Source organism: Lissotriton helveticus, chromosome 3_1 (assembly GCF_964261635.1).
Source record: "Lissotriton helveticus chromosome 3_1, aLisHel1.1, whole genome shotgun sequence".
Lineage (NCBI taxonomy): Eukaryota > Metazoa > Chordata > Amphibia > Caudata > Salamandridae > Lissotriton > Lissotriton helveticus.
This window is the reverse complement of record NC_136061.1, coordinates 1,555,629,269-1,555,655,241: the sequence shown is the minus strand read 5'-3', so window position 1 is coordinate 1,555,655,241 and position 25,973 is coordinate 1,555,629,269. Positions and strand designations below refer to the sequence as shown.

The 25,973-nt window shown below is 50.0% G+C and overlaps 1 protein-coding gene across 1 annotated transcript in view; it reads left to right on the top strand.

Moving 5' to 3' along the window:
- PPP2R1B (protein phosphatase 2 scaffold subunit Abeta) overlaps positions 1 to 25,973 on the top strand; it is a 128,105-nt gene that overhangs the window by 29,154 nt on the left and 72,978 nt on the right. The window contains exons 2-3 of the mRNA XM_078682310.1: positions 23,051 to 23,141; positions 24,751 to 24,851. Of these exons, the coding sequence (XP_078538436.1) occupies positions 23,051 to 23,141; positions 24,751 to 24,851 (192 nt within the window). The remainder of the gene's footprint in view (positions 1 to 23,050; positions 23,142 to 24,750; positions 24,852 to 25,973) is intronic.

Genomic DNA, 25,973 nt, shown 5'->3' with positions numbered 1-25,973 from the left:
TGGCGCTCCTCCGGTAATGCGACCTTTGCGGTGGCGACACACTTCTCCGATGATGCGCCGGCAGCAGATGCGGAACGCTTCTTCTCGTTGAGTCTCACTTCCAGCTCCCAACTACACTCAGGCTTCTGCAGACAGAATTCCGAGCAAGGAAATACAGGGGGGAGCTGGTGGTGAAGTCTTGTATCCCTGAGACTTCAGTAGGAGGCAAGCACAGTTAAAGCCCTTGGAGATTCTTCTTCAAGATGAAAGTTGCAAATGAAAGTCTTTCTCCTTTCCTTGGCAATAAAAAAAACCACAGCCGGCCAACCCCAGAAAGCAACACACTGTCACAGGGGAAGTCAAAAACTCCTGCAGATTCTCTGGTTCTTCTCCTTGGCACAAGGTCTGTCTTGATGTCCAGAAGTGATCTAAAAATTCTGGGGTCTGGGTCCCCCTTTTTATACCCTCAAATACGTCTCTGAAGGCAGAGAGTGTCTGTACCTAGTCCAAACCAGTTCTGGGTGCATTCTGCCAGTGCACAACGTCTTCCTTTGTCAGTGTGGGCCAGGGTCATCAGACGCAGCACAGGAGGTGGAGCCAGCATTGTGGAAGGCAGGCACAGCCCTATTCGGGCCCAGGTGCTACTCCTCCCACCACTCCCAATGCAGATGGGTCTTTCCAGCCTAGTGCTGACTCACCCCGCCTCCTGGAGCTCTTCAGCCCTGGTCACTCACAAACCAGACATGCAATACACAACCTAGCAGAGGCAGGCTGGATGGTTTAGGCAAGAAAATACCTACTGTCTAAAAGTGGTATTTTCAAACACATACTGTTAAAACCAACTTTACTGAAAGATGTATTTTATCATTCTGAGTTCAGGCATACTAAATTCGTTTTTCTACCATGTTCCCTGGGTCAGTTAGGATTATAAGATGTTATAATCAAACTGCCCATTCTGGCCTATGGGGACAGGTAGCCAGCCTTGCAATAGTGAAACACGAAATTGGCTGTAATTCACTATCAGGACATGCTACACACATCAAGCCATGTCCTACCTTTCACATACAATACACCCTGTACTAGGGCCTACCTTAGGGGTGGCTAATATGTAGAAAAGAAAGGGAAGGTTTAGGGACTGGTAAGTGGGTGCACTTACCAAGTCATGTGGCAATACTAGACTGCACACAGGATCTGCAATGGCAGGCCTGAGACACACTTTACAAGCTGCTTCTGTGGGTGGCACAATCAGTGCTGCAAGCCCACTAGCAGCATTTGATCTACAGGCCCTGGGCTCTCATGGTGCACTGTACTAGGGTATGACAAGTAAATGTGTTTTAAGAAACCGCCTCAATTTTATTGAGGGGTTAACTAAAACCATTAAAATAACACATTATTTGAACTTCTAAGATTCACACATACTCTTAAGCATTTTTCTTGTGTGCCACCACCAGGAAAGACAAACTTAACAAGGAGTCTATGGATTCATTAACACCCTTCTCAAAACCAGCACTTGTATGCGTGATAGCCTGGCTACCCCGATTAAAAGGAGGGGTCCCCGGAGAATCCCAAAAAGGGGCAAAGTCAGAAAAGTTTTGTGGTTGGTTTTGTGAGGTGGTCGGATCTGGTGGATTCAGATGGGATTCTTCCATGGGAAGTTCTACAAGCTAAGATTGGTCCCACATTTAAGATCATGGTATGAGGCACAAGTGGGCGAAATTACAGGGAATTGGGAACTTGAGCAGATATTACAAGACCCTCTGCCTAAAAAGAAAGAAATATCTCTTTGGTACACAAGGTTTCTTGAAGCCGAGGAAATTGAGGTCCCCCTCAAGCAGCAGTTTGGAATCAAACATCACTCGCCCACGGTGTAGAAGAATCTTTTGAACCATCACTTAAGCTACTCTATAAATATATAAAGCCCGCCAGTGTAAAGAAGAATCTTTTTTTTGATTAACAGGCTTTACTATACACCGGCCAAGATCAGCAAATTTGCCCCGGCGCCAAGCTGTCCTAGATGCAAACTTGACAATGCTGATATTCATATTTTTTTGGGAATGTCCGGAGCTAAGCTCTTTTTGGAAAATTTTGGAGATTCTTTAACATTTTTGAAACTAATATAGAGAGAGATCTCCATTTGGTGATTTTTGGCAAAAACTATTCTACCAGCGGGGTGCTCTCACAGATCCAAATAGGCTTGCTGTTATATCTTGTGCTTTTGGCAAGGAGGGAGATCTGCATAAGGTGGAAAGCTAGATTTTCTCAGAGTAGAGAAGACTGGCTCAAAGCTGCTTTTAACATGGCACGTTTAGAACAATACGGCAGAGAGGGAAAATCTACTAAATATCTGGCTTCCATTACTAAGTTGGGGACGGCGCTTGCAATTGATAAATGGAGGGCCTTCCCTCGGGTCCTATAATTACACCAGACCTCAAACATGTAAGGAAGGCCTGGCTTGCCTAGACAGCCTAGACAGACTCAGTTAGCCGAAGGGCACCCAGTAACAAACAAAAAGTTGGCTTGTTAAATCTGCCAGTGTCTTTGGTGAGATGAAACACCCATCTCGGAATTTATTGGTTCTTTCATTTAGTCCATTCGAACAATGAAAGGTACACCCCTCAGATTGTGTTTAACAGAAATAGTTTCCTCCTTTATCCTTATCCTGTGTGACCATTTTTTTTTTTAAAGACCTTTATTACTTAGATCAGTTTTGACATTCCTCGCCTACAACCCTTCGGGCCGGCTTTCAATCAACAGTTCAGTGTAATAGAACAATAACACATCCCCATGCCGTCAACCCGGGGGTACGGCGGCGTAGCGGAGTTCAAGTGTACGAGATCTCGAAGGATATTTGAGGAGAGAGAAGGTCAGATTTTACAAGGTTATACAAATAATAAGGTCCACTGTAAATGCGTTCTGTATCAAGAAAAGGAACTAACAAAAACAAACCCCCCAGTAACTCGGTCGTCAGATTACAGTTCTACATGGTTCTTGGCAGTGCCGGTGTGTGTACATAGACTATACGTTCTCGAGTGCTTTGACTCAGTGAGCGTTGGCCAGTGTTATATGTCCAGGGAGCCAGATTGCGTAGTTGGAGGAGGCTTGCATATATTCCCCCTGTAGTCATTCCATCTGGACCATATTTCTACCCATTTGCGAGGACATCCTCTTGAGACATACACTGTCTTTTCCTGCAGCATGCACCAGTCCATGTCACATTGCCAGTCTCTCAGTGTCGGCGGGTTAGGGTCCCCCCACAACCTCGCGATGTTCCTTTTAGCCACCACCAACCCAAGTGTCACCCACAGTTTCCCTCTGTGCGTTAGGTCAGTGGGTTCCCAGATGTTAAGTAGTCCATCTCCCCCATTTCTCATCAATTGCAGCCTGGTACAGGAGATATAAATTCTATGTAGAATTTTAAGTTGAATCAGGCGCAGTCGGGCAGAAATGGCCACCTCACGGGGGGAGCTGTGTGACCATTTTTAATGGTCAAAAGTTTTCTGGAAACAATGTTGGAAATTGCTGGTCTAAATCTTAAGTAAAGTTGTTATAACTTGCATTAGATACTTGGTCTTTAGTGCCTGGTCTCTGCACCATTTGTAATAACCCTTGGTGGAACCCCCACAAAACGCACAGCCCCTTAAGAGCACCATAAATCTTGCCAAAATGTTTCCTACCCCTAAACTTCAGTAGGTCTTCAAAATAAGCAGCCACCTACATGTTTCACCCTTCATACAAACAGGTGAGCTGTCAAGTGATTCTAGAGTTCTATTGTGTAATTAATGATCATTTTGATCCTAGACCTAGAATCCACTAATAACCCTATTATTTTGTCTTCAATGTATGTATCAACACATTCTGCAGGATCGCCACACTTCACAACATCTTCAGACACCACCATAGCCATTTCTCTAAGATCATCTTGAACGTGTCAGTGTCTTTCTTAATTTTTATTTTTTTTGTCCTCATCTCACCTTTAAGCATATTGCAGAGTGTTACAGCCGTTATTATGCACCTGGGCTCCCTCCGGCCAACTGCACTTGCTTAGGTCTCCCGACCCCTTATACTGGAGTTAAGGTGTAATCATAGGACCGGGTCCCTTCACGCTTAGTTACCTAAACAGTCTCAAGTCTCTACCCACAATAAGAGGTTGCCAGAGTCTGGTTGAAGTGCTGCTGGAACTGGCAAGATCGAGGCGAGCCATATGTCCGTGTTCGGCGTCTTTCAACTTTGGATATATTTACTACATCACTACCTCTGTGTCTTCCACTTTGGCAAACTACAGCACACGGCCCCCCCCCCCCCCCCGCAGCCCCAGGGAACGCCACCCCTGGGTTTTGGTTCCTCAGCATTACGACTAGTTGCTGCTTTTGCAGCACTTGTGGTATTCGTAGAGCTGTGACTTAACATGGCCACACATCTGGAGAACCGTGCAGCCTGCAGGCTGAAGACTGTTCCCCTGCTGGCAACGGGTTCAGATACTGACTACCTTGGTGTAATTGACTTGCTGGGCAAGTCATCTGATGTAATCCCACCAGATACAGAAGGCAATGTATTTGCTAATCCTGAATCCGCTGACTCCATACAACCATGTTATAATTACAGAACTCGATGCAGTAACTGCTAATCTGAAAGAGCCTCATTGGTGATAGATTCCTTATCTTAGAATATCCCCAGGCATCAGACTGGGTCCGGAAAGTTTTGCTTAGCAGTACCCCTGCACGTCAGTAGGTGGCGTCCTGCGGCTCCGCGTCAGTCCCCGGTGTCGTAAGCGCAGAGATGACATCACGGAGACTACTTGGGCGCCACCCATGAGCGCTGACATCAGTTCTTTCTTTTTCCATGCCAGCAAGTTCAGATCCGGATTGAGAAAGTACCTTAGTCACTTTTTGACAACTTTTGAGACTTTTGTCTCCGTAATATGTCTGTGGCGGACCCCCACAATCTTTACCTCTACTGCCTGGAGACGGATCACGACTCCCGGGACTGTTGAGCCAGGGCCCCGAAGGCCTTCAGGGAGCGGTTCCGGAAATTGCTGGAGGTCCGGTGTCGCTCCTCGGGATCCAAGTCTTCGCCTTCGGATTCTGGTAAGCAATGCCATAAAAAGAAGTCTAAGAAGCGCGTTCGCTCTCCATTGTCCCCCCATTTGCTCCCTGCAGGCGGACGAGCCCCTGCGGCTCCTCTGGAGCCTGGGAGTTTCACGGTCTACCCGCCCTACCTGGGTAGGTCGGCGACTCCCGAACAGGTGCAAGAGATTTTTTTTGCTGCCATGGACTGCCTTTTTAGGCCTCGGGCTCACGCCGGCGTGCCTTCGGTCCCCGCTGTCCCATGTCCAGACCCTGTCGACCCGGCAGCTCCACCAGCGGATCCAGCCCCGGCGCTACAGGATCCTACGCCATTGGCTCCAGCCGGGGCCCACGAGGTGCAGCGTTGCCGGCCCCGGCGCCGCATTGGGTGCCGTTTCTTTCGCCCTTGCCCCGGTTCCAGGACCATTTTGTTCCGGCCTGGGATGCGCATTGGGAGCCGGCGCCGGTTCGGCCCCGGCCGGCACAGTTTCTGACAGTTTGTCCCTTGTCTGGCTCCGGCCCTGTCGCCACGCCCGGCCCCTCAGGTGCCAGAGGCGGACTGGGAAGGGTCAGAGGACCCCCTGGCTTGGCGGTGTGACTCCAAGCAGGATTGAGTGGACGTCTTGGAGGATGCAGACAACCTCTATTTCTTTTCTGCCCCGGGGTTTGCCTCTCCTCCACCTACGATGGAGGAGGGCGCTTCCTACATGATGGTGCTCCGTAGAGCTGCTTAGTCCCTCAACCTTGATCTCCCCACAGTGGCCCTCAAAACCAACCTCCTCACTGAGAAGAAGAATCCACATTTGTATAGCGCACAATCACCCGTTAGGGTCTCTAGGCGCTGGGGGCCGTCGGGAAGATTAAGCGAGCTATTGCCCAGAGTCGCATGGTGCTGGGCTAACCTGCCGCCGGAGCCGGGGATCGAACCGTGATCCCCAGATTCCAGCGTCAGTCGCCCTGGCCGCGGCGCCACACCTCTCCCACTGAGGTGCTCCAAATGGCGTCTACTTCGTCGAAGCCGCTGCTTCCCTTCAATGACTCCCTTACCGACGTCCTCTTAGGTACTTGGTTACGGCCAGCCGCAGGGGCTCCTGTGGATAAAAATGTTGCCCGGCGCCGGGTGTTCCTGCCTTTCTGACCATCCATCTCACACCTGAGTCTGGTCATCCAGGCCTCGAAGTCGCAGAGTACCTTTCCCACGGCTCCGCTGCACAAGGACTCCAAGAAACTGGATCAGTTTGGTAAGTGGTTGTTCTGTTCTCTTCGGCCAGCTTGGGGCTGCGGTCGGTGAACACCACCTGCTTGTTAGGCTGCTACTCTCACGCAGCGTGAGATACCGTTGCTCAAGTGTTGCCTCAGTGTTCTGAGGAAGTCCAGGTTGTACTTTCTCAAGCAATTGCTGAAGGAAATGATGTGGCTAAGTTTGCCTTTCGGTGTGGTTAGGACTCTGGACTTGTTGGGCAAGGCGATGTCTACAACGGTGGCGTTGCCACACCTGGTTACGTTCGACTGGGTTCTCGCCCGATGTCCAGGGCTTGCTCATGGATATGCCCTTCTACGGCACCCGCATGTTTGGTGTTAAGGCCGACGGTGCCTTGGAGCACTTTAAGGACTCGTGGGCCATGGCCAAGTCCTTGGTTCTTTCTGCTAAGAACCCAGCCACTCCTGGTTTTCGTTCCTTTTGTGACCAGGGCAGAGGTACCCAGGCACGTTCCTCCAACAAGCCTGTGCAGACCCAGCACGTCCGTGGCCACGGTTTCTACCAGAGCGGGTCGGGGAAATAAGCACGTGAGTCAGTCCACTTCCGCTGCTCCTTCTTCCAAACCTTCTTAGTCCGTGCCTTGCGGAACATCCCACGCCGGTGGGTGGCAGGACCTGCCACCACCTCCCTCACTGGCGCGATATCCCGTCGGACGAATGGGTGCTGCAAATAATCCGCACGGGTTATTCCCTCCCCTTTCAGTCCTCCCCTCTGGCCATGCCACCTCTGTGCCACCGCATGTCGGGGGCCCATCTTGCGCTCCTTCGGAAGGAAGTCACTGCCCTCTTGGCCAAATTGGTCATCGAGTGCGTCCCTGGGCAGGAAGTAGGGAGTGGTTGTTCCCACTACTTTCTGGTCCCCAAGAAGGACAAGCGGGGCCTGCGCCCCATCTTGGACCTCCGGGACGTCAATCGCGCCCTCCAGGAGGAGAAATTCAAAATGCGGACTCTGGCTCAGGTCCTGGCTGCCCTCGACCCTGGAGACTGGATGGTAGCGTTGGACTTGCAGGACGCTTATTTTCACATCCCCGTCCTGCAAGTCCACTGGCGTTATCTGCGGTTCACCGTAGGCCAGGAGCATTTTCAGTTTGCGGTGCTCCCCTAAGGCCTTACCAGCACCCCTCGGGTGTTCACAGAAGTGATGGCGGTGGTCGCAGCTCAGGAATGTAAGTCTTCCCCTACCTAGACGAATGATTGTTGAAGGCGGACGCTCCCCCCACAGTCGTCAGCCACCTTCAGACTACGGCCGACCTCCTGCACCTGCTGGGGTTCTCCATCAACATGCTGAATTTGCACCCGAGTATTTCCTAGAAGCTCCCCTTCATCGGAGCGGTTCTGGATTCAACACTGTTTCGGGTTTATCGTCCCGAACAGCGAGTCGGGGATATTCAAGCTACCATTCCGATCTTTCGGCCTCCATCCCGGGCTTAAGTCGGGTTGACCCTCTGGCTTCTGGGCCTGATGGCCTCCTGCATCCTGCTGGTGTCATATGCCAGATGGCATATGCCTGCTCTGCAGTGGGACTTGAAGTTCGAGTGGGTGCAGCATCAGGGCAACATGTCAGATCGTGTCCAAATCTCGGAGGGCACTGCTCAATATTTGCAGTGGTGGCTCACTAATCGAAATTGGGTCAGTGGCAGATCCCTCTCCCTTCCCCACCCGAATCTATTCGCTACTGAAGAGAACCCGCAATGACATCAGTTAAGCTCGTTGGAATTTCCAAGGCGGCGCTCACTCTGCGACGCTTTTCATCGCGAGTGGAGTGGCGGCCTGTTGTACGCCTTTATACCACTTCTGCCCAGAGTGCTGAAGAAAATCAGGTGCGGCCGGGCCAAAGTTATCCTTGTGGCTCTTGGTTGGGCATGAAGATACTGGTATCCCGACCTACTCAGCATGGCGGTCGATCCCCTGATCCATCTGCCTCTCCGGTAGAATCTTCTGTCGCAGCAGAAGGGGACGGTCTTCCACCCAAATCAGTCCAGCCTCCACCTCGGAATGGAGATTGAGCGGCGGCAGTTGACCGCTTTTGACCTTCCTACCGAAGTCTGTAACGTTATCTTTGCAGCCAGGCGTCCCTCCACTAAAACTATATACGCCTGCAAGTGGAACAAATTTGTGGCATAGTGCACAGCAAAGGCTGTGGATCCCCTTTCTGCCCCTCTTTCTGAGGTCCTTCTGTTCCTTCTCTCTTTGACCCTGCAGGGCTCTGCTCTGGGCATTATCAAAGGTTATCTTTCGGCCATCTCCGCCTTTCTACGGCTTCCAGATCAGCCTTCTCTTTTTAAGTCCCCGGTCTTAAACCGCTTCCTCAAAGGCATTACGCATACGTTTCCACCCGTGCCTTTCATAATGCCTCAGTGGGACTTGTATCTTGTCTTGACCTTTCTGTTGTGCGCTCCCTTTGAGCCCCTTCATAACTGTCCCTTACATCTTCTCACTCTCAAGATGGCTTTCCTGGTAGCTATCACCTCTGCCAGAAGCGTGAGTGAGCTTCAGGCTCTCTTCTAAACCTCCTTTCCTCTGTTCATCCGGACAAGGTGGTTCTGAGGACCCGTCCTTCTTTCTTGCCAAAGGTTATCACACCCTTCCACATCCGGCAGACCATCACTTTGCCCACCTTCTTTCCGCCTGCGCATCCCTCTAGGGAGGAGGAGAAGCTCCACCGTCTGGACTCAAAACTGGTGCTCGCTTTCTATCTGCAGCATACGCAGCAGTTCCGGGTGGATGACCAGCTCTTAGTTGGATACGTGGGCACCAAAAAAGTTCGGGCCGTGCCCAGGTGGACCATCTCCCAGTGGGTCGTTCTGTGCATCAAAGCATGTTACTCCTTGGCTAAGAAGGACCCTCCTCTGGGACTGTGTGCCCATTCCACCAGGGCAACAGCAGCGACTACTGCCTTGGGACGCGGCGTTCCCTTGCAGGACATTTGTCAGGCAGCTACGTGGGCCTCGCTGCACAAGTTGACCAAGCACTACTGCCTTGACAGTCCGGTCTGGAGAGATGGCTTCTTTGGCTGTTCTGTGCTCCGTGACTTTCTGGTGTAATCTTGTTCGCAGGCTCACCACCGGGGTTGGTATTGCTGGGGTATCTATTTTAAGGTAAGGAATCTATCACTAACGTGTTTCTTTCAGATGCTTAAGTTACTACTTGTGTAACAATATGTTCGAGGCATGTGGGCTGCTAAATTCGTATCTTTAGCATAGATCGCCGCCTAGTGTTGGGTCCGGATGATTGCACCTTGTTGTCCTGGAAGAGTCTTCGAAGTATCACGAGATAGGTGGCTCCTCCCCTGGACTACAGTGCGCATGGGCATCGGCTCCATCCCCAGATTGTTTTTTTCCGCCATTGGGTTCGGATGTGATTTCGACGACTCCTTGTCGGAATCGAAAAAAACGTACTTCTTAAGGCCAAAAGGCCTTCGTTCCCTGCGTCGGTATTGTTAGCGTGCGGTCTCGAGCATCTTCCCACTCTTCGAGTTGGTTTTCTGCGGAGTCAAGCAACTCTTCGGACATCGAGACCCTCTCGTCGCGGCAAGACCCCGACGACCTTACCATGGAACGATCTCCATTCAAGTTCTGCCCCGTCTGTGTGTCTAAATACCCACATATCGACGTGCATCCAGTCTGTAACAAATGCCTCTCGCCGTACCACAACGAGGACACCTGCATGGCCTGCTCAAAGTTCAGGTCAAAGAAAACGCTCAAGCTTCGGCGCGCGGCGTGCCTCGAGGCCCGGCGAGCGGCTCCGGCACCTGACGACATATTAGTCGACCCCGCAGAAGGCCGAAGCCATCCTCTTCAGATTTCACCACCGTCGACGGAGGTCGAGGCAGATCCCGAGGAACAAGTCGAGGAACTGAGCCAAGACCTTGAATACGTCGAGGAGGTAGGGGACGACTAAGAAGTCTATGGGGCCGCGGAAGATGGCTCAGAGGAAGAGCTATGCCCCGAAAGTTACATGATTCAGGCTCAGGTCACGGGATCGCCACTCGGCCTTACCCACGACCCTGCACCGCTATCCCCGGCCCCGCCTTCGGGCCCGGCCATGGACACAACAGCGGAGACGCCATTGGGCGTATCTAAACCGAAACCTTCGGATTCGACAAGACCTAAGATGGCCGACGTCCCTTCGAAACCGAAACCTACGGCTTCGACAACACCTAAAATGGCCGACGTCCCATCTAAAATTACGAAGCCTGCTACCTCATCGACTCCGTCGACCTCCGGCCCTCCGAAATCGAAGAAGGCTGTCGAGTCGACAGTGCCGCAGAAGGTGCCCAAGGACTCGTCCTCGAAGAAGGTCATCCATCAGGTGTCGGGCACGGTTACGCCGGTTAAATCCACTAAAGCCGTCGAACCAAAGACTGCTCAGGCCCTCGACCCAAAGTCCGGAGCCACTACGCATCGGCACAAAGACACCAGATCTTCTACAACGGCACCGGCGACTCAGCCTATCACGGAGGCACGGACCGTCGCACCTGAAGATGCATCGGCGGCCACCGCTTCAACGCCGAAGGCCTCCGATGGTACTGGACAAAAGGCGTCGGTTACCAAACCCTCGGCTTCCTTCACGAAGCAAGTCGCTGACTCCCTCAAACGTATTCAGGGGAAGGCTTCCACGTCGACGACCCACACGCCGTCGGCTCCGAAACCGGTGGACGTACCTGCGAAGCCTGCCAGCAAGCTTCTCTACACTCTGCCGCCGAAGGTGGCACCAAAGGCGTTTGCACCCAAATTGGTGCCGAAGAACACGAACACGTCGGAAACTTCGACGCAAAGTGGCCTAGTGGATCGACTTCAAGTCTCGGAAGATGAATCTGAGCATTTCATCGATGCCGAAACTGGGAAAATGACACTCTATAAAAGGAAAATCACTTCCCAACCACTACAATCATATGTCATTCCTCTAAAGAAGAAAAGGCCAGCACAGGACATTCCTGCCCTTGTGGAACCTATTCTGCCTCCTCCAAGGTGGACTCCATCTCCTTCTCCAAACCAGTCAGAGGGAGAAGGGGATGACCAAGATGACCAGTACAATTTCCCGGACGATAATGACCCGGATGTCCATCAGGACTCATATGACGACACTGGTGACCAGGGAGGCCATCAGGTGGTACAGGACCCACAGGCTTTTGGTGCACGTACATCCCCAACTGAGGATTCAGCGGCATTCAATGCCTTAATAGAGCGGGCAGCTGCAAATCATAATGTGGACATGCATGCTGACCCGGTGGACGAAGATTTCTTGTTTGACACTTTTTCTGTCTCAGAGAGAACAGTTAAAACCCTTCCTATGCTAAAAGGTGTCCTTAAGCATGCCCCAGAGATCTTTAAGGAACCTACCAGGGCGAGAGTGGTAAACCCACGTATCGAAAAGAAATACAGGCCGGCACCTGGGGACCCTGCATACATTCGGGGACAGTTGCCTCTGGACTCTCTGGTCGTTGCCAATGCCCGCAAGAGGGCGAACTCCCAGACGACGGGTGAAGCTCCTCCCCCAGACAAGGAGTCGAAAGTGCTTGAGGCTGGGGGCAAAAGGGTGGCTGCGCAGGGTGCCAATATCTGGCGAATATCAAACACTCAGGCACTATTGGCACGTTATGATAGGGCGCATTATGACACCCTAGAACAGCTCCTTCAACACCTACCTGACCAGTTTAAGGAGGGAGCAGAAATGCTCATACAAGAGGGGAAACTGATTTCAAACGCAGCAATAAAGTGTGCGCTTGATGTGGCCGATACAGCGGCTAGGGCGATTAACACTAGCGTCATGTTACGGCGCCAAGCATGGCTTCGCATATCAGGGTTTAAGCCTGACATTCAAACAACAATACTCAACCAGCCCGTCAATCCTGACAGACTGTTTGGCCCTGATGTGGACACCACCCTCGAGAAAATTAAAAAGGACAATGAGACCGCTAAGTCCATGGGGGCGCTTCAGTCTCAACAGTTCAGGGGGAGCACTTTTCGTCGCTCAGGTGCACGCGGTGTTACCAGAGGACACTTGGGTCAACAAACACAGTTCACGAAAGGTGGTGCACAATCCTCGTACCCCAAACAGAATAGAGGGGGTTAGAGGTAATAGTTCCAAGGGCAGAGGCAGAGGAAACAACAACAACTCCCGTTCCTCTGCCGCAAACAAACAGTGACTCTGTGTCACTGCCCCCCGACCATCCAACACCTGTCGGGGGGAGACTCCAGCAGTTCCTGCCAGTCTGGACATCCATCACCACAGACAGGTGGGTAAGACAGCTTATCCAGTACGGTTATTGTTTGGAGTTGACCTCCACTCCGCCCAACATTCCCCCAAGGCAACGTCCTATGTCGGCAGAGCACTTGCACTTATTGCAGCAGGAAGTAGTGGTGATGCTGCAAAAGGGCGCAATCGAGCTCGTACCGGTGGAGGAGGAAGGCACAGGGGTCTATTCCCTGTACTTCCTTATCCCAAAAAAGGACGGTTCTCTCAGACCCATTCTGGATCTACGCCCCCTCAACCTGTACATACTGTCAGAACATTTTCACATGCTTACACTGCAACAAATTCTTCCCCTGCTAAACCAAGGGGACTTTCTGGCAACCTTGGACCTCAAGGATGCTTATTTCCACATAGCACTCCACCCATCCCACAGGAAGTACCTCAGGTTCACCATACAAAACAGGCATTATCAGTTCAGGGTTCTACCCTTCGGAGTGACCACTGCCCCCAGAGTGTTCACAAAGTGTCTGGCGACTGTGGCGGCGCACCTCAGAAGACGAAACATACATGTGTGCCCTTACCTGGACGACTGGCTCGTTCAAGCCAAGTCGGCTCAGCAGTGCGCCGCGGACATGTCCCACACTATTCACCTCCTTCACAGTCTGGGGTTCTCGTTAAACTATCCAAAGTCGCACCTACAGCCAGCCCACGTGCGTCAGTATCTGGGCGCGACAATAAATACGCTGACTGCTACGGCTCAGCCAAACCCTGTGAGGATCGACAGCATCCAGTCGCTCATTCAGAGGTTCAGACCGCAACACTCACTTCCAGCGAGAGTGTTTATGCAGTTGATAGGCATGATGGCCTCCTGCATCTTCATAGTCCCGCACGCGAGACTGCATATGCGTCCACTCCAAGAATGCTTGGCACATCAGTGGACACAGGCTCAAGGACAATTGAACGACCTAGTGTTGGTGACCGGTCGGGCATACAACTCTCTGCATTGGTGGACTCCACACAACCTTTGCAAGGGACGACCGTTCCAAGAGCCTGTGCCACAGATTACCCTAACGACGGACGCATCTCTCCAGGGGTGGGGAGCTCATGTGCTCCACTACACGGTGCAGGGGCTATGGACGACACAGCAGAAGAGAATGCACATCAACTATCTAGAGTTGATGGCAATCTTCATGGCACTCAAGTCCTTCAAAGTACATCTGTGCAACAAGGTTGTGTTGATCCGGACGGACAACATGACAGCAATGTACTACATCCAGAAGCAGGGAGGTACTCACTCGCCACAGCTGTCTCATCTCGCTCAGAGCATGTGGAAGTGGGCCATTCAGAGGAACATTTGCCTCATGGCGGAACACCTCCCGGGCAAGGACAATCAGATGGCGGATCTGCTCAGCAGATACAGCCATCAGATGCACGAGTGGGAGATGCATCCATCGGTACTCCGCCCGTACTTCCAGCAGTGGGGTCATCCAGAGAGAGACCTGTTTGCCACAAAGGAAAATGCAAAATGCCGACACTTTGCCGCCAGGTTCCCTCACCCACAGTCGCAGGGCAATGCGATATGGATGAACTGGTCAGGCAAATTTGCGTACGCTTTTCCCCCAGCACCTCTCATACCGCTGGTGGCAAGAAAGCTAAGGCAACACTCGATGACGCTCATCCTGGTTGCTCCAACGTGGGCTCGCCAACCATGGTACACCACGTTTCTAGAACTTTCCGTGGTACCGCTTCAAAGGCTGCATCTCACTCCAAGGCTCTTGACGCAGAACCATGGCGACATTCAGCATCCAGACCCGCAACAGCTCAATCTGGCGATCTGGCTCCTGAGGTCCTAGAGTTTGGCTACCTCAACCTGCCTCCTGAATGCATGGACATCATCAAGGAGGCAAGGAAGCCCACTACCAGAGCTTGCTATGCAGCAAAATGGAAGCGTTTTGTCATCTACTGTACAGAACATCACATTGACCCCCTAGATGCTTCAATTCCTGACATCATCTGCTATTTGTTACATCTTTACAAATGCAATCTAGCGTACGCTTCCATTCGGATACACTTATCCGCCATAGCGGCTTATCTACAAAACAGGCAGCATCTCTCTGTTTTCAGGGTGCCTGCCATTAAAGCCTTCCTAGAGGGACTGAAACGAGTCATTCCTCCAAGAACACCACCAGCTCCAGTGTGGAACCTCAATGTGGTCCTCACTAGGCTGATGGGCCCACCTTTCGAGCCACTGCACTCCTGCGAAATTCAGTTTCTGACCTGGAAGGTGGCTTTTCTCATTGCTATTACATCGCTCAGACGTGTTAGTGAGCTGCAAGCGCTCACAATCCAGGAGCCATTCATCCAGATTCATTCAAACAGGGTAGTACTACGTACGAACCCCAAATTCCTTCCAAAGGTGGTGTCACAGTTTCATATCAACCAAACTATTGACCTGCCTGCATTCTTTCAGAACCCACAAACAGTGGCGGAAAGAATGCTCCATACATTAGACGTTCGAAGGGCGTTGATGTACTACATTGATAGAACACAACCCTTTAGGAAAACACAACAACTTTTTGTTGCCTTCTCTGCACAGCACAAGGGCAACCCTATTTCCAAAGCAGGAATAGCCAGATGGATTGTTAAGTGCATTCAAATCTGTTATCAAAAAGCTAAACATACTTTAACAATACCCCCAAGGGCGCACTCCACACGCAAGATGGGGGCCTCCATGGCTTTCCTGGGAAACATTCCTTTGGAAGACATTTGTAGAGCAGCCAGTTGGATTACACCGCACACATTTACCAAACACTACTGTGTCGATGTACATTCCAAGCAGCAAGCAGCTGTAGGACAGGCTGTTCTCAAGACACTCTTTCAGACTTCTGCAGCTGGCACGGGCAACCGCCGTTAATGGAGGGACTGCTATGTATTCTATTCTAAAGATATGAATTTAGCAGCCCACATGCCTCGAACTGAATATGCTACTTACCAGTATGCATCTGTTCTTGGCATGTAGGGCTGCTAACATTCATATCGCCCACCCTCCTCCCCGGTGCCCGTAGCGGCTGCAGACACTCTCTTGCATTCAATCATTTGCATGGACATCCTTTACACTATTTCACTCCATCGCTGCCACAATGGCTAAAAACAATCTGGGGATGGAGCTGATGCCCATGTGCACTGTAGTCCAGGGGAGGAGCCACCTATCTCGTGATACTTCGAAGACTCTTCCAGGACAACAAGGTGCAATCATCCGGACCCAACACTAGGCGGCGATCTATGCTAAAGATATGAATGTTAGCAGCCCTACATGCCAAGAACAGATGCATACTGGTAAGTAACCTATTCAATCTGTAAGAGACGTTAGTTAGTGATAGATTCCTTACCGCCCCACCCATCCTCCCAGTTCTGCGGACTGATTACTAGGGTTAAGGGCATCCCTTTCAGGGGCCTAGTTTTATGCACCAATGGTCAGTATCTTGCATGGCTCTGCGTGCCTGGCGCGGAAAGAGGTGTACAGAACTGACGCCCACGCACATGGGTGGCACCTAAGTAGTCTCCGTGACGTCATCTCTGCGCTTACGACGCCAGTGACGGACGCGGAGCCGCAGGACGCCACCTAATGACACGCAGGGGTACTGCTAACCAAAACTTTCCGGATCCAGTCTGACGCCTGAGGATATTCTAAGGTAAGGAATCCGTCACTAACTAATGTCTCTTACAGTTATATCATTACACAAGTAGTAACTTGTGCTTCAAGAAACTAATTCCATACAGTCACCAGATAATTTGTATTCTTATCCCAGTCATGTATTACTCTCTGCAAACAATATACAGTAACATAGCAGTATTTGTAAAGCGCACGATTACCCGAAGGTGTCCTGGCGCTGAATAACAGATGTTACCCAACTCAATGGTACTCATTTTATCGACCTCAAATGGATGAAAGGCTGAGTGGACCCGCCGGGATTTAAACCTGTGACCAAGAGGTCGAACACAGGCCCCTGCAGTGGCTGCTTTAGTCCACTGAGCCACCAGACCCAGTACTGGATAATAACTATTCAAATCTTTGGGTATTTCTTACAGAGACAAATACCATGCAATTTACTTTACAGCAAGGAAATCTCAGGCAATGTTTGAATGCCTCCACCTAATTTGTTCCATGAATCCCTTGCTCATGGTTCCTTCCTGGATGCTCTTGCGTACACACCTGTAGGACAGCCTGCAGACCACCTACGTGAACTCACTAATTGGTGTCCTCCCCCTGCCGATTCTTGAATTCCTTTGAAAAGGCTGTCGCACACAAATGCTATAAGATCAAGCAAAATCTTGACTGTTTACCTCTTTCCCTCATTGACAGTATCAGGACTCTGGACGTATGCCTTGACACCCAACTTAATGTTTAGGAGGGAAACAAATCACCAATTTACTTGATTTTCAGTCTTGGCAGTAGTATGATTGCACGGTAGAAATATAATTACATTGACCATCTCCCTCTTCTATACCGCCACCATTGAGCCAAAATTTACACCTCACCTCCTAAATGGAGGTTGAAACATTGTCCTGTAATCGTTCACATTTTATACCTGGTGAACAGAGACCAGCAGCTGTTCCAAAGGAACTCCTTAAGATCAAGACTTATAACTGTTTCATCTGTCATTTCACAAGCTTTTACCCTCTCCCCATACAGTCCTTGACAATCCCTCTGACTGACGAGAACTTTGGAATCTTCTGGTATACAATGTACAGCTCTTGAGGCTTGTCCTTTCTGACATTGGCAGCCAATAGGTCCTGTGACTTACAATGAATGATACAAGCCTGGATGCGTATGGCCTTGATCAAGAATTTGTTCTCCTCAGAAGTGACTGATTTGAAACTTCACTCTTGGACTTGTTGACTTTGTCAGCTCTCTGCATTGAACTAGAAGACTGCCTATGCCAATTGGCCCTGCTATGTTTTATAAAGCAATTTCTATCATAAAAACAACTACTGTCCAGGATCGCCCTGTCCAGGATCGCCCTATCTCAGTGGAGGCAGAGCAGTAGTGAACAGCATCCCTGAGATCCCTCTGGACCCGCTGCAGAGCCGCCTCCTTGCAGTTAATTGCCTCAAATTAGGACAGGCTCTCACCACTCGAAGAACTGCAGTACTTCTTGTTGCATGCAGACATCACTTTAAAAATGTTGGCCTAACGGCTAGGGCACTCGACCTCTGACCTGGGGATCTGGGTTCGAGTCTCGGTAATGACGCCAAAACCTCCTGTGATTCTGGGCAAATCACTTAATCTCCCCGTGCCTAAAGTGAATGTGTCCTCATGTAACGTAACTGGTGCTATGTAAAGCGCTCCGATACCCGATTCGGTTCGGGTCTAGTTCGCGCTATATAAAAAACTGCAGAAAAACAAACCCTTGCGACTGACCTTTCAGGTGACCAAGGACCTCTGATGATGCATGCACAACTCTAAGTATTTGTCTCATTATAATGACTGCATTGCGTTCCAGAAACTCCAGGCAATTTCCAGTAATTTCCACTAGTAACTGAAACCACAGCTCTTCAACCAAAATGTTCTCGTTATGGGTAAACAACTTATGAGTTACAACCTCTCCGTTTGCCGCTAACCCACACTTGCCCCCCCGACTTACCTTTCCTCCATTTCAATTGGCTGTAGCATATCTTCCTGCATTTACCAATGCTTCTCTTATCAGTTTCCTGCCGCCGAAATACAGCTAACATCCGCTTTGGTGGAACTATATTATTATCAAAGTTTTGCCTTTTACTCGCTGCAAATTTATATAACCATTTATCCCCAGAGAGATTAAGTGTTTTGCATAGAATCACATGATATGTGGTGCTGCCAAGACTCGAACTGGGATTCCCAGCTCTTAAGTCCGCAGCTCTGGCCACTGCTCCACATCCGTGTTATCTGTCAGAGCTCTTTCCTTCTGCCGGACGATGATTGATGAAAACAGCTCTTTATCCATTACATAGGTGAAACTGATGCATTACCAATGCTTGTTTAACCTACCTTTTCCTCTCTACTAAATTTGGATCTTCCTGTTTTTAGGTCTCGACTATTCTATCCCGCAGGGATAAATAGACGAGAGTATAGTAGGCAAACCAAGTTCTGAAACCATTGCGGATTTCGTACAGTTCATGTGGTGCACTCGTGCGAAACGCGCGTCCACATCAAACCCATCGGCCTCGCTCCCACAGGCATCTGAAGCTTCCCCAGCGTGCGCTCTGCCTCACTTCTCCTCCCCCCTAAGTCACCCCTGCTGTTTCACTTTCACGGCCACAAGGCCGTGCTCTAGCTCATTATGCCGAGAGCTTCACTTCAAAGGGATTCGCTCCCCCGCCCCCTGCTTCACACTTCCTAGGAATGCGCACCCCGCCCCGCAATGCCGAGAGCATTTCCCAGCTGCTTTTAATTACATTTTTTTTTTCTTTCGGCGATGTTCTTGTTTTCTTGGTTTGCCTCCAAAGCAGACCCCTCCCACCTCCAACAAAGCATTGAGCAGCGCTCCCCGTGTGCCTTTATTTATATATTCATGGCTCCTGTGTGCTTATATTTTTCTTGGCTTACCTTGGTTGTTCGAGCAATAACTGGAACTACCCTGCAAACCCACGCCACCTTTTGTGCTGTGTCTCCGCGCCGGGAAACCCTTTTTGGGTAGAAGTTGAAAAAATAAATAAATACATTGGAAGCACACCCCTCCCACCTCTGACACGACATCGAACAGCGACGTGCACCTTTATTTATTAATGGCACCCGTATGCATCTGCTCCCCCCGCCCCCTGCTTCACACTTCCTAGGAATGAGCAACCCGCCCCCGCAATGCCGAGAGCATTCCCCGGCCGCTTTTAATTACATTTTTTTTTCTTTCGGCGAGGTTTTCTTGGTTTGCCTTCAAAGCAGACCCCTCCCACCTCCAACAAAGCATTGAGCAGCGCCCGTCGTGCATCTTTATTTATATATTAATGGCTCCTGTGTGCTTTGATTTTTCTTGGCTTACCACGGAAGCACACCCCTCCAACCTCCGACACAGCATTGAGCAGCGCTCCACGTGTGCCTTTATTTATATATTAATAGCTCCTGTGTGCTTTTATTTTTCTTGGCTTACCTTGGAAGCACACCCCTCCCACCTCTGACACAACATCGAACAGCGACGTGCACCTTTATTTATTTATTAATGGCACCCGTATGCTACCACAGCACCACCACAACACCACTCAGCACCACCACAGCATCACTCCGCACCACCCAGCACCACCACAGCATCGCTTGGCTCCACCACAGCATCGCTCGTCTCGGCACCACCACAGCATCGCTCGTCTCGGCACCACCACAGCATCGCTCGGCTCGGCACCACCACAGCATCGCTCGGCTCGGCACCACCACAGCATCGCTCGGCTCGGCACCACCACAGCATCGCTCGGCTCGGCACCACCACAGCATCGCTCGGCTCGGCACCACCACAGCATCGCTCGGCTCGGCACCACCACAGCATCGCTCGGCTCGGCACCACCACAGCATCGCTCGGCTCGGCACCACCACAGCATCGCTCGGCTCGGCACCACCACAGCATCGCTCGGCTCGGCTCCACCACAGCATCGCTCGGCTCGGCTCCACCACAGCATCGCTCGGCTCGGCTCCACCACAGCATCGCTCGGCTCGGCTCCACCACAGCATCGCTCGGCTCGGCTCCACCACAGCATCGCTCGGCTCGGCTCCACCACAGCATCGCTCGGCTCGGCTCCACCACAGCATCGCTCGGCTCGGCTCCACCACAGCATCGCTCGGCTCGGCTCCACCACAGCATCGCTCGGCTCGGCTCCACCACAGCATCGCTCGGCTCGGCTCCACCACAGCATCGCTCGGCTCGGCTCCACCACAGCATCGCTCGGCTCGGCTCCACCACAGCATCGCTCGGCTCGGCTCCACCACAGCATCGCTCGGCTCGGCTCCACCACAGCATCGCTCGGCTCGGCTCCACCACAGCATCGCTCGGCTCGGCTCCACCACAGCATCGCTCGGCTCGGCTCCACCACAGCATCGCTCGGCTCGGCTCCACCACAGCATCGCTCGGCTCGGCTCCACCACAGCATCGCTCGGCTCGGCTCCACCACAGCATCGCTCGGCTCGGCTCCACCACAGCATCGCTCGGCTCGGCTCCACCACAGCATCGCTCGGCTCGGCTCCACCACAGCATCGCTCGGCTCGGCTCCACCACAGCATCGCTCGGCTCGGCTCCACCACAGCATCGCTCGGCTCGGCTCCACCACAGCATCGCTCGGCTCGGCTCCACCACAGCATCGCTCGGCTCCACCACAGCATCGCTCGGCTCCACCCCAGCATCGCTCGGCTCGGCTCCACCCCAGCATCGCTCGGCTCGGCTCCACCCCAGCATCGCTCGGCTCGGCTCCACCCCAGCATCGCTCGGCTCGGCTCCACCCCAGCATCGCTCGGCTCGGCTCCACCCCAGCATCGCTCGGCTCGGCTCCACCCCAGCATCGCTCGGCTCGGCTCCACCCCAGCATCGCTCGGCTCGGCTCCACCCCAGCATCGCTCGGCTCGGCTCCACCCCAGCATCGCTCGGCTCGGCTCCACCCCAGCATCGCTCGGCTCGGCTCCACCCCAGCATCGCTCGGCTCGGCTCCACCCCAGCATCGCTCGGCTCGGCTCCACCCCAGCATCGCTCGGCTCGGCTCCACCCCAGCATCGCTCGGCTCGGCTCCACCCCAGCATCGCTCGGCTCGGCTCCACCCCAGCATCGCTCGGCTCGGCGCCACCCCAGCATCGCTCGGCTCGGCGCCACCCCAGCATCGCTCGGCTCGGCGCCACCCCAGCATCGCTCGGCTCGGCGCCACCCCAGCATCGCTCGGCGCCACCCCAGCATCGCTCGGCGCCACCCCAGCATCGCTCGGCGCCACCCCAGCATCGCTCGGCGCCACCCCAGCATCGCTCGGCGCCACCCCAACTAATCTGTGCAACCATTCAACAACTGGTTCAAATATGTTCTCTCAATGTTTCAAGCTTTATTACAAATGTCACAAAAAGAAGTTAAAATTTCACTTCTGTTCTTGGATTTTCGTCACAATAAAATACACTGAACATAATCTTCACAAGTTATTTACAAAAGTTTAAGCTATTGCCATTATAAATTTGTCACTTTTATTTAAGTATTAATTATTTAAAAAAATTAAAAGCCATTGTTATTTGTAATATCAATGCATCTAAGTCACGTAAATACAAAACATGTTGCATTACAAATGCTATAGGTGTCACATTTGCGAAAGTTATAACTATTGGCATTGTAAATGACAAAGCTATCCATTTAGATATTTTCAAAACCAACACATAAATAAAGTGTCATTTACAAGACCAATAGCTCAAACTTTCCTAATGCGAGACCTATTTCATTGCAAATGCTTGTTTTTAAAAAAAAATTTTTAATTGCAAAGTGAATTTTCACTCAATTAGTTTTAACTTTTGATGTAATACAAAATGATAAATAAAAATAGGGAATGGTGCCAAACTGATATTAACGGGTAGTATGAAATAGATATGCTTTCAAAGTTCAGCTTTACTGTGAACCTCGGGAGTGGTGGAATTTCTGTCCATTGCTGAAGAGGTCATGCACGCCAGTGCATTCTTTGAGAGAACTTTGCGCACTCTGTGCAGTTTATTACTTGGAGCAATGAGCGGGGCTTACATATTTGTGGGCGGGGTAGATGGTGGTCCGACTGAGAGGTAATTCCCACAATTTATATCCCTATAGGGAACGAAACATATCTCAGAAATTGGGGAATATGAAGCTCTTGAACTCTCATCTACCATAATTTTTCTAATTCCAAAATCCTGAATGCAAATGATTAGAGTAGGCTTCCCTATTTATATCCAGCTAAATTCTGCAGTTTTCAAAACGAAAGTTTTAATTTTGAAGAACTGTCACTTTGGTCAGCAGGATCCCCATCCTCTGTATGCCCCTGTGTTCTATAAACATTTACTTCTCTTCTCGGACTGGAAAACCCGAGAGGAGTCTATTACCGTTTAATTCTGTACTCTTGTGTTTATTGTTTAAATGGTCAGTTATGGGTAAACCAAGACTATTCGACCATGCTTAGCTGGATGTCATTTGTGGGCTCATATGTTTAGCAGTGCAAGTGTATACCCCCCTTCGCTAAAGTTTTATTTATCTTGCTGTACTGTTCTGAATCCAAAGTTCCTACTAAATTTTTATTTTTTGAGTTATTTTTGCTTAAACTCAATCCAATTTGTTCTGCTTCAAGTAAGAATATGTAGAATGTGTTCAGTGGCTGTCTGTTGGCATGCAACAAAATAAGTCAACTGTGACTGGCGGCTGACCTGGTTCAATAGAAACTCTGTGCCTACAACCATTTTCCTTTAAGTCACTAAAGCATTGAGTCTTTCATACGGACGATCAAGAGGTTAACTGGTTTGTCACATCTGACTAGTTACCTATCTAGTTCACATGCTAACATCGGACAGCTCTGTGGTTTAAAGTTCACTTGTTCTTCTCTTTCCACAGCTACGCCTCAACAGCATCAAGAAACTGTCAACCATTGCATTAGCTTTGGGCGTTGAGCGAACTCGAACAGAACTCCTTCCTTTTCTTACTGGTACGTAAACTCTTGTTAAACAGAGGGATAGTATGCATCCTTTACTGCGGTTAACGTCGTTGTTCACAAGTTATCTAACTTTGTTAGCCAGCGATGCAACTCTTGTCCCGACTGTGTTCAAATAAGGACTAATTTGAAGCAGGTGTATGGAGTTTTATAAAAATATTTATGTATCCCCAAAAAATGGTAGCTTAATAAATCTGTCCTATTTAAACAAAAAAATATATATTTGTCGCTTTACTGCTAAGAAGCAGGCTACCAAATTTTGACAACAGCCTCATTATAGAATATCTCGGATAACGCATTTGATTAGGACTTCTATTATATTAGGGATTCAATTCTGGCAAGGCTCTTATTTTACCACCTTTTTGCAAATCTACATACAATGATTGGAATTGGGTGGTAAACTGTAGTTCCACAGTGGGCATGCCTTCTGAGTCTGTGCACACCGACAGACCTGCATGTATAAGGGTATTTACCAAGTCCTCACCAATTGCTTTGAGAACTTGAAAAAATTCGAAAGTTTCATGGAGTAGAAAGAGGGCGCAGGGAAACTGATTTTGCAATTGCTCAGCAAATTTTCGCGCTAGCAAATATTGACTTCTATTCTTGCTCGTGCAGAAATGCTGGGAGTATGGTTTCCAGGCCTGCCTCTGTAAACTCCAGTGAATTCATGAGACTCCTAAATCTGCATCCATACATGCCCAAATAGCTATGGGTGCACTTATGATGGTCTTTAGGAATTGGGCCCTAACTTATTTTCTTATCAACCCAAAATGGTGTTAGAGTGATTATCCATTATTATTCAATTTTTCTTTTCAATACCGGCCTGCATCAAACAACCTCTACTAAATGATGCCTCAAGTAAATGATTTCTAAAGTTGCACAATATCTTAGCAAAACATTCCTCTTTTTTCCAAGTTTCAGTTTTTATGTTCATTTCATTTAGAAATCAAACAATCCCCCATCTGCCTTTCGGTCTTCTGCATGTATTTACATTTAATCGGGGAGCATTCTGGGAACATTATGAGCAACTTCTCACTATTTTGCAATTGTGTACATGTTTTCATGCTGGAACTTCCGTCACTAATGCTAGCTGAAACCACAGAAAATTGCATTTCCTCGAGTGCTGTCCTTAATAGTAAAGGTTTTGCATTCATATATCATATGTACAACTTTGAGCACATCTTTACTTAGATGCATGCCATCCTCTTTCACAGATCAATACTGTCGTGCTGAAACTGACAGCCGCCAAATAGTTTGTGCTGCAGGGGGTTGAGCCTACTTGTTCAATTGACAAAATATGCATGAACACTTCCGCTACCTCCAAACAATATGTCCTGGGTATCTACCGATGAGAATTCCGCACCCTTTTGCTGAAAGACAAAATCCTGAAATATTCACTTCTCTAGAGGAACTTGATGAGGATTCATTTAGAACATAGGATATACAGTGCAAGCATATTTTTTCACGTTTAACTCCTCTTGATGCAGCTTATGAAAACATGATAAGCTTTAATGTCTGATCTTCCAATTTTGAAAAGTTAAATGAAACAAAGTTTAGTTCCTATTGAGCAGGTTGCAATCAACTGACTGTTTGTTCTCTGCAGATACTATTTATGACGAAGATGAGGTCTTGTTGGCTCTTGCTGAACAACTTGGGAGTTTCACAGTCCTTGTTGGAGGTCCAGAGTTTGTCCACTGTCTTTTGGTAAGGATTACGAGGTCAAATATTTGGCTTATTTTAGTGTTTTTTTTTTTATTATTATTGTATTTGGCTGCTGTTTTTTGTCCCCAAAAACACCTTTTCATCAAAGCCATTTTCCACATACCTGCTGCAATACGTTATGCCGTACTTGTTTATATCATACAGCAAGATGTTGTGCTCTGGACAGGGGTGGGTGGGGAACTGTAGGACTAGTTGTTAGTACACAACTTAAGTTGAATCCAGTTCTCTGCCGGCCAGATCACAGACCATGTCCCCAAATTAGTTTGAAGTCCGAGGTTTGTATCACTGTGGAAAACAAGCATTTACAATGCAACGGTTTCGCCTTTGCAAAAGTTAGAGCTATTGGCATTGTAAATGGCAACCTTTTTATTTATGAGTTGATTTTGAAAACAGATAAATAAATGGCATTGTCATTTACAATGCCAATAGCTTAATCTCTCGCAAATGCCACACACACACCGAGAGCCCCCCCACACAGAGCCCCCCCACACACACAGCCCCCCCCACACACACACCCACACAGAGCCCTCCCCACACACCCACACAGAGCCCTCCCCACACAGAGCCCCCCCACACAGAGCCCTCTCCACACAGAGCCCTCTCCACACACACCCACACAGAGCCCCCCACACAGAGCCCTCCCGACACACCCACACAGAGCCCCCCCACACCATATACTTTTCCGCTCTCAGACCTATCATATGAAAGAACAGAAGTGAAGGTTGGCAACTCTATTGTTTTTAGTAAACTTATACAAGACTCAGCACTGTACATGCTGTGCGCACTTCTCTAAAGTGGAAAAGACACTGGCTTGATGTCTGTAAATGTACCGTGTGTTTTTATGCAGGGGGCGGTCTCTGCCAAATGCTGGTTACTTTGAGGCGAGGGGGGCACAAGGTATCTAGTGTGCAGCCAGAGTTGAGACTGCTGGGCGGGCGGCCCTTGACATGAAAATGAAAGTAAATAAGAAACTCAGGTGATCTGTTCGAGGGACGGCCCCGCTAACGCAAAATGCTACAACGGGGTAGTGGGGGCTCCACACGATCGTGCCAGAGGTCTCAACACAGACTGTTCCAGCCCACACAACCACCCCATCCCCAGGGC